General features: G+C 35.4%; 1 protein-coding gene across 3 annotated transcripts in view; it reads left to right on the top strand.

The window, feature by feature from the left end:
- LOC145684620 (uncharacterized) overlaps positions 1-8,086 on the top strand; it is a 214,706-nt gene extending 206,620 nt beyond the window's left edge. For 2 of the 3 annotated variants that reach the window (XM_081757008.1, XM_081757009.1), the window contains one exon: positions 7,481-8,086. In XM_081757008.1, coding sequence (XP_081613134.1) covers positions 7,481-7,700 — 220 coding nt within the window. In that variant the 3' untranslated portion in view covers positions 7,701-8,086. The remainder of the gene's footprint in view (positions 1-7,480) is intronic. The other variant, XM_081757010.1, reaches the window with a different exon arrangement.
- The last annotated feature ends 1,807 nt before the right edge of the window (positions 8,087-9,893 follow it).

Consider the following 9,893-nt stretch of genomic DNA (forward strand, 5'->3'; position numbering starts at 1 on the left):
TGTGCAAAATTCACTTTCCTGCATAAATACATAAATGACCTTATCAAGCCACCCAGTTCTATACCAAGCCTAGACACTCAAAAATTTAACTTAAAAAAAAAAACGTTTAATATAAATTTTAGCAATACAAAAGCCAAAGTAACGTAAAGTTTATAAAGAAAATGTATTTAGTTGTTCTTCAATACATATACAGTAAAAGTTACTTCACAAAATATTATTACAGCCAGTTATACTTATTTTTAACCATAGTTCCGTCCTCGTCGATAGTAATTCGCATGCGAACTCGGACAAGTTTAATTATGGGCTACCATTATTACAAAATATTATTAAATCCGTATATCTATACATGTGTACATTAAAATTTAAGGTAAAGTAATTGTTACTGCATTCAAATTTGTAACGATTTTACGTAAATATCGTCCTAAAAATAAATTTAAAAAAGTGAAAATGGTAGAAAGTACAATCTAAAACGAAAATGCCTTAAATCATTTCTCAAAAAAGTCAGTGATATATACATTAGAAATCCCATATTTGTTTAAAATACTTCTACTAGCTTATATGTTTATTATGTTTATTATGTATATTATGTCTATTATATTTATAACGTCACATAATAATTCATACGGACACCTCTGTAACTGTTAATCATAAGTGTTAGTGTGATAAAAATAACTGTCAATAAGAAAACCCTGTACCGGGTTCGATACTCGTCGAGGCAAAGTGTAAGTAATATTTAAAAATCAATGAAAATAATTTTCTGTATTAAGACAGTTCTTCTAGTTAGATTTTACTTGAAATCAAAATATTCAAAAGTAACGGAACTATAGGGTTTACCACAAACATTTGTAAAGTGCAAAATACGATTACAATATAAGAGTTTAAAAAACGTAATACTTAAAATTGAGTCAATGTACGTCTTCTACACTCTAAACATAGTTAAATGCAACCTGAGGCATGCCCCTGAGTCATAATCCAGATTGGATATCAAGTCCACTTGTCAGTAAACATGAAATTGTTGTTAACCATTTTAGAGCAATAATCAGCCATCAGCAACAATTCTCCTAGGTGAAACAATTAATTGTTTTATTAAACAAATACCAGGAATGTGAACTAAGGAAACAAATCGTCAATACCAGCACCCAGAACATTTTCATCTTCTATCTTCTTCCAACTTTTCAACTCCCGTATATTTGGTTTTCTATAACTTGTTGGTGAACTTTACTGACTTTCATGGGACTACAAAAGTTCTGGTCATCACGTTCTTTGCCTTCCTAAACTACTGAAATGTAAAGTTTAACTTCGCAATATAACGTAATCATCACAACATACCTAAGCTCAAACAAGCTACCAGGTATTCGACCCCCATCGTTGCGTACGACACTAGATAAACAAACACAATATTCAAATAGATAAAAGTTACAGGTACAAATCAAAACAATAGATAATGTAGTGTTTATAATTCCTTACCAGTTTTTGAAACCAGATGATCAGTTATGAATTCTTTATTCTTTCGTGAAATCCTATCTGTTAACATCGCCTTTAGTTCCCTTTCAAAGTTGAAAGTTCTTTCATACAAGTAGTCCTTGTATACAGACTAACGTTTCATACACTCCACTAAGCAGTACATTTGAATTACTCAATTACGAATTGAAGCATTCTACCAAATACAATCAATTGCCCGAATTTGGGATGTGCCGAATTACGTGGCAATTTTAGTGGTTTTGCATGTTGTACATGCTACAAACTAGTTAGTCGTGAAGGAAGATATTGCTCATTCATTGACAATGTGCTTACATTATGTTTTATTATTCTCCCTTGTAGTCCAGGTACATATGTAAAAAAGATCGTAAAAAATATGTAAAGAGATCAGTATTCATTGATCAGTAATTCATTGATTTTCCACTCATCTATCTAATGAATGACTAAGAAATATTATTTAACACGATGAACTGTCATTAACGTTGTGAATCTGTTGTTTTTTTTAATTACATAAAAGTGTTTTGGCTGCATCAAGCATAACAAACATATCGAAAAATAGTCCTTATTAATGAATTAATTTACGTTTGGGAATTCGGGTAATGTAATCTTTCGTAGTTTTGTGATTTTGTTTGCTGAATCGTGAAAGTATTTGTTTGTGTTTATATAATGTATTATGTCAATGTATATTTTACGTAATAAAGTTGAGAGTGTTCTTTTTCCGATTATCTAACCTTCTGTGACGTCAAATGCCTGTTGAAATGATATCATCTCATCAACACGTGCTTGAGTCAGCAAAATCACCAGAGGATTTGGTCCCTTAAATACTCTGTTCAACCCGGAAACGCGGAGTCTGTGTGGGAGTCAGATTTCCGGAGTTAGCTGGAGCCGGTCCGGGGAGCCAACCTATGGAGTTGGATCGCCGAAAGAGTTTGTCCAGATAGCCGGTCGGTGTATATACTCGAAAAGGAGTTATCTAGGCGAATGAACTTCGATTCAGTCGACATCATGTTCTAGCTCAGTGGCTAGAAAGTCAGGTTTCGTTATAAACAGAACGACGGACTACCGATCGAACAACAGCGAGGACAACGAGGAACCCAGCCGTAACAATGGATCAACAGGTACTGTGTCATCAGATCTCATCCCTTAATTACGTCTCTCTCACCTGCAAACTCTCTTCAAATATTAGAAATTCTCACCTTTTATATTTTTTTAATCTTGAATCGGGTATCGTCTGATTCCAATACCCGGCCTACTAGTGAGTCACATCCTGAGTAAATCTTGCAGAAGAAACAGCTTTCTTTGAATTACTATTTCAAATTAAGCACCCGTAAAATGGTAAAGATAATGGTTTCTTGTTTACATTTTTTTCTATCTTCTCCCGTAAAATGGCGGAATTACTGTCTTTCTAATAATTTTCACCACTGCTTCTCCTCTGCCTCCCTCACTGTATTACACTAGTCAAAAATTGTTCTAATATTTGCAATATTTGTTTTCTTTTCTCTTAATTCCTTTGAACAGTGGTGGAGAAGACCCAAATAACTCTTGTGTTAAACATATCCTCTTATCTCTCTTCCTTCCTGTTGTTTTCACATGTGTGATTTAGACTTAAGTAATGATACATGTACACTGTGTTTTTCGTAAGACTAATGCCCATTTTAGCTCATTTTATGTATATATGTTGCGACGTCTAGTTGACGAACATTTAGTACCGGGTGATGACTTCTTGAATTTGAGTGACACGATTTATTTCGATCCCGTGGAGTGTTTATCCCCCGTAGCGGCTATATCCACCAGAAATTATTTAGACCTTTATCTTATATTACCCCCGATTCATTAGAATTTACTGTTAAGGAGCCCATATTAGACATGGCTTCTGGAGGTAATAAACAACCGTTACCAACTTTTTACACCATCGTCAGACCAGAACCGTTTTCCGCTAGGTTAGGTGAGGACGTAGAACGTTTTGTACGGAGTCAATAGTCAATAGCAGTCAATAGCTGACATAATAGTTGGCACTTCATGAGATGGAAATTAGTACTTGGAAATCTGCTTAGAAGTTCAGCTGAAAGTTGATTTATGTTTGTGGAAAGAAAGCCGGACTTTGCTCAGGTGACCTATAAACAATTTAAACAGGCATTAATAGCAGCATTTAGGGACAATTTGGTTCCTCAGTAAACTGAGGCCCAAATGTGCGCAAGGGAACAGGGCGATGATGAGTCTGTTGTTGATTATATATACGCGAAACTGGATCCCATTTTGAGAGCAGATTCTACTGCACCTGAGAAGAAGCAAATATAGCTAATCATAGAAGGATTTGTCCGACATTTTCAAGGTCGTCATACGCAAAGTATATAACACTGTGGCTGTACTATTTAGCGACCTGGTAGTAGAACAGAAAACACTGTTATTACTTAAGAAGAAAGAGTTGGAAAAATACTTTAAAAAGTATTCTGTGGTCTTGCACTCCTAAGTGCTTTCTCCAAGTAATATTGAAAATCAGAATTACAGAAGTGCGAAGTCAGCAGTTCAAAGTTCGCTTTATAGGCGGAGAATTCCGTGCAGTCAGCGGCAGTACAACAAGAGAAAACTAAGGCAATTAGCGATTAAATTTATGACTTGCAACAGCAATTAGCAAAAATGACTCTACAGATATCCGTGTTATCGTCGAATAATTAGCATCGAGGAAAATATCAAGCACAAAATAGGAAATGTCAGCAAAGGAATGTATGTCAGGTCAATGATGTAAGAAATAGTGGTCGTCAAACTCGCCCTAACAATAACAATAATAATAGTAAAAATTACTCAGGTTCTTCCGCTCAATATTCTTTACAGAACCATGGTTTGACTTTAGTAAGGGTCCTATTGTTCGTCATAAATGCAACATGCCTAACCAGATCCCACCTTACTGTAGGCTTCTTTAAACTCGAAAACAGGGTAGAGGACAGGAACGAATCTGCTCGGAGTTGCGTTATAGTCGCCATAATATCGTCGAATGAGCTATCCCATGTATCTGCTCTTTTAGATGGTCAGCAAGTTAATCTGCTGAATTTAGTTCCAAGAATGCTAGACGTTTTCGCCTTAGCGCAAGATTACGGGGAGTTACCGAGAAATGTATTCAAGTGTCCTAATTGCGTTGTTGAATTTTTATCTTGGAAACAAATGTTTTACACATATTTTTAGAGTCATCCCGAATTTCGGTTATAGTCTTCTAATTGGTGTGGATTTTTTTATAGAAAAAACATAGTGCTATTTTAAGTTATGATAAACAAAATTTGACTCTGTATCCCTATTAACGTCCTCCGTCCAGAAAGCTACCGCCTAAGAATTTAGAGGTTCATCTATCTAAGGTATTAACATCGAGAAATGCTCGGGAATCTAGAGCTATTTTTAGAGTCTTAGAAAATAGTGTTTTACTACCTCTTTCTCACATCTAAATTAAGTTACGTTCCTGTTGGGACATTACGAGCAGAGAGATGTTACTGTTACCATCTCAACGTATAGAGGAAATTTTTGGAATTTTTATCCCGAGGGCAAGAGTAGATTGTGAGTCCCCTGTGGTGTTCGTTAGAATCCCACCGTCAACAACGTAACGTTACGTCAAGCAACGAACACAGTCGATGCGGAGGAGTTTGAGGAAGTAACAGATCAACCTGAAAGAAGGACATTGACAGCATTAGAAGAATCTTTACCGTCTCCAGAGAGGTCGTAGGAGTCCAGAAAAATGTATAACCCAAGACGAGATGTTAATCCAGGTTTGTCTCCAAAAGACCGGAAGCGTTTCTATTACCTGATCTATCAGATTTTCCGATATCTGGAGTTGGTCAGAAGACGATGTGGGACTACCTCGTGGCTTTGAGCACGAGATTCGCCTTTCAAACACTACGCCTGTGAACAAAATGCCCTACGCAGTCCCGTATTACCTACGTGAAATCCTCAAGCAGCAGCTGGACACGTTGCTAAAACAAGGGTCATTCGTGAAGAAACCTCTCCATGGAACCACCCTATTCTTTTAGTAAAAAAACGCACGTTCAAAATAAACATCCTTAAATGCATTCTCTATTAGGAGGAATACAAAAATAGAAAACCTTATTACGCACATCACCTCTGAAACCGATTTGTAATCATGAATCTTTCTTCGCAAGCACTGACAAAAGTAGAAAGTACATTCAGTAATAGACGTTTTCGCGAAAGGTGTTGTCATAAGTGTTACAGTGGCTTGCATGAAACGCAAATCGATTACTTGCTGATTACAAATAATAAAATGTCGATTATGGTTAATTACAATAACATAATATTTCCTACAAAGAAATTTGACAAAAATGAAGGAAAGGGGAATCTAGTTACTATAGTACTTGGAGATTAGATGTACAAAGGATATCTTATTTCCATTTACTCGTGGACGGCCTCTACGATGTCAAAGATCTGCACATATAATAATATCTTCAAAACAGTTTTACACAATTTTATTTACAGAGTTCGAGAGTCCTATAAACCCAGATCACCTCGATCGGTTTGAGTTGGCTCTATTCCGCTGAGAGCCATGTTAACATTTGATTGTATCAAAAGGACTGCGTTTCAATAAAACGTCGTTATGCGCAGCTGTCATGATGGAAACTGATCATACCGACACGGGACGCAATCGAGTGGTGCAGAGTAACAGTGTAAGTTTCAAATTATGAAATTCAGTACACAATCTATCAGTTGTGATTTCAATAGACGAATAAAAAAGTCAGTGATGGAAATCGTTTCCAACACTATCTTTTACCGTTATTAATATATGAAAATTGTAACAGATTCCTATCACTTCTACTTTCAGCTATAAGAACATATATACTTACATATATGAACGGAAATGTAACTTATTTTCGAGATAATAAGACATAAGGTTCATCTCGTTACATATTAAACATTGATCTATTTTTATTAAGATTCAAATCGAAAATAATAAACTTTTATCACTTTGATCTTCTTACCACGTTTATGCACTCAACCTTTTGAACACAATAATGCCGGCAATGAATGAAACTGTTGAATGAAGGAAGTGGGAAAAAAGGCTGAACCCTGGGAAACCTTCACAGACGTGCTTAGCCACCATAACGCACACTTGGCAGAAGATGAGTTCGGATCAAGGTCTCCGTGCATCAGAGATGAAAGCTCATTCGCTGAGTCACCGCGAGTTCTATCTCCAGTTTGTTTCAGTTTGTAGATTTTAGCGTCCCTTTGAGCAGTGAGGCCATGTCAAACGTGGACCTATAGCCTAATGTTGGATGCTATCTGTATATGCTCTCACGAGGATTCAAACCTGTCGCGTGCCACGGGTATGTAAGCTAACATATAGCCATACGCGAACTCTCCCGTGCAGTTTCGAACGGAGGGATAAGGTAAAGAATACAAGAGATTAAGAAAATTCAATCGTATTAGAAAATTATTATATGACAGTTTTCGTTCTATGGAAATCAATATTGAACAATATGTTAACTGAATGATCTAAAGTTTTAACACTTTTGGTTTAGCGAGATAAATGCGCAGATGGTATATATCCTTGGCACGTTGAATCGATATCAAAAACCGTTTTTCGTTCCTGTTATCATTTGCAGTATGATACTTCTGGAAATCATTGGCGTATTTAGGGGAATGACTATCTGGCTCAATCCCCTCCCCAAATTCCACATACAACAATATTCCTTCTTACCATTTCTAAAGAAAAATGTAAGTGCTTATTCATGTATTGTACTTGCCCCCTTTCAGAAACAAAATCCTAAAAACGCTACTGGTGGAAATAGAAACGAGCGAACAGGCAGACATGACTGGTATATGCTATTTCCGTATTTATGCATAACTTAGTTTGTAAGTCTAAAACTGCAATTTAATTTTTAAAATTTACCATGCAAGCTTTTCCTAACGTTCAACACACAGGTACTACCTCTTAACTAAACTTCACCGTAGAAATGACCTCAAATCAGAATTAAGTTCATGTATTTTATTTTTGTTTTATTTTCAGTTTCCTGAGAGACAATTATGCCTGCGCTGCACTTGCTTTAAAAGGTAATGAAAGTTCCTCCAAAATTAAGAAGTTTTTCGACGACTATAAAAAGTTCATGGACTATGGACTTGACTGCACTTTTCTGCAAATTGGTTGTCAAGATAGTATCAATTTAGCATTATCAGTCCTACTTCTTACGATGTTCCACGCATTGTATGTAATACTGTGTTCGTTTTAATGTTTTATGGAATTCTTTTTAGTAAATTGATAGTCTTTTATTCATTTAAAAAGAAATCATAACAAAAATTTATTATACCGTAATGATAAAACATAAAAATCTTTTTAAAATAATTTTATTATATTTTATTATATATTTTGAAATGTTACATGAAAGCAAAAGAGACGTACATACCAAAGAATTAGGAACTGAGGTGAAATATAAAGTATAAACCATAAAACGGACAAAATATGACTGAGTTATTATCAGATAGCAAATCTGGACATTGTTTACCGCAAAAGCATGCATAATATATTTCTACGTGCCACTCTTAAAATAAATCGAAGTGTTGCTAGCAACAGAGACAACCTTCCAATTAATGAAAAAAAAAAATTATGCTCTTTAAAAGCTCCCTGGAAAACAGTAAGAAAATAAAATATTTTACTTTTTTATTTCTATTAGAAATTTCAATTAATATAATGCTTACATACTAGCCTTCCATAATAATAATAATAATAATAATAATAATAAATTATTAATGTTAATAGTGGTAATAGTAATAGGCTTACTACAATAACTGTCAAATTACGAAATATCTGTATAAATCAGTATTAAAATAGTACTTCCATAACAGTTGATCATAGTGCTTGTAACGAAGCCTATTTTTTTAAAAAATATAAAGATGCAAGCTTAAGACATTGGCTGGCTTGGGTATCAAATTGGTACACAAGGTGAATTTCCTAAACAACGTGTGCATAAGATTGATACACCTATTCCATACAGTATGTATACATGAAAAAAGTATCGGCCTGGTACATAACCTTAGGGGATTCATGTCCAGCAGCCAATATGTTAAATCTGTTATAAATGAATTATCCAACTTTCGTTATCGTTAAATAAATTTGTCAATAAAAGGGCGTATTTGTGATACAAGAAAAGGACTTGAAACATGTACGAAGCAACTAGAATACTTGCAGCAGATAAAAAAAACTCTTGAAACAATTCATTTTAAATCTATTGTAACAAGTGCATTGTTAATTATTCTAAGTGCTATTCCCCATTTCAGTGGATGTAAGATTATTTTTATAGAGATGAGCTACTATACTTTATTCCTCTTTGTGATGATATGTAATAATTTCAGCCATTTCCACTTTGAAATTTTATGAATCTATACTGCGTGCGAAAATAGTATCCCAGAGGAAGACGTGAATGTCACCCACAAACAAATACAACCATCATATACAAGTACCCCCTACACTTGCACACACCCACACACGCATATATATTTAAAAAAAGTAACCTGACATCCGGTTATGTTGGTTCGAAAGATACAACATGTATAACTAATAGGATGCCGGGTTCCCTTTAGTTTGTCGTACAACGTTTTAACTTCAGAGTAGGCTACTTACTAAGTTTTGGTACACTGACGGTGGAATTGTGCTTTGTTCCTTCCGTAGCATGGTGAACAGTAGAGGTTTGGTTGTTGATCGAGTGGGTCTGGCACTTAACTGACGTTCCAGTTCATTCCAATTATGTTCTATAGGGTTCAGATCGAGCTTTACGCCGGCCACTGTGGCGATCGTGGTGGAACTTCTGAATACGGGTGTTGTAGGAAATTATTGTAATGTTAATGAATTAATATGTGACGATGTATATCCATCGAATATTTTGGAGGAATGTTTACCTACTTTATTGGGGAAGCGTGTGTTCTCTTCGATGGGATCAAAGCATATTTCGGAATTTCCCTAGAGAGACCACCATGATTGTATTCCTCGTGGAATTTATCAGTTTACTCGAGTTGATTTTGAGTTTAACGTTCCGTTCAGCAGCGAGGCAATATGAAACGTTGACCTACTGATTAATGTGGAATCCGAAATATATGAATTTCCGCATAGAATCAAACACGGGTCTCCTACCCAAAGGCGCGTACGCTAAACGGTTAGCCACGAAGGAGCTCATCAATATACTCGAATACCAGTGGGAATTAATACTGGTTGTTGCATTCTGGCTCGAACAAAGCAAATCATTTTGGGTGATATCAAAGATCTAGGGGTAAGAAGCTAGTGTGATGATCTGTGAGTAGCTATAGATACGGCGGAAGAGCATAAAAGCGTTCTTAAATTTGTATTAGAAAGATTAAGAATACATGTTGTTACAATCTTCCTGGACAAAAGTTTCTTTTTTTCGGAAGAACTCAAATATTTGAGATTTCTA

The sequence above is a fragment of the Thermobia domestica genome, chromosome 5 (genome assembly GCF_964235325.1).
Source record: "Thermobia domestica chromosome 5, izTheDome1.hap1.1, whole genome shotgun sequence".
NCBI lineage: Eukaryota > Metazoa > Arthropoda > Insecta > Zygentoma > Lepismatidae > Thermobia > Thermobia domestica.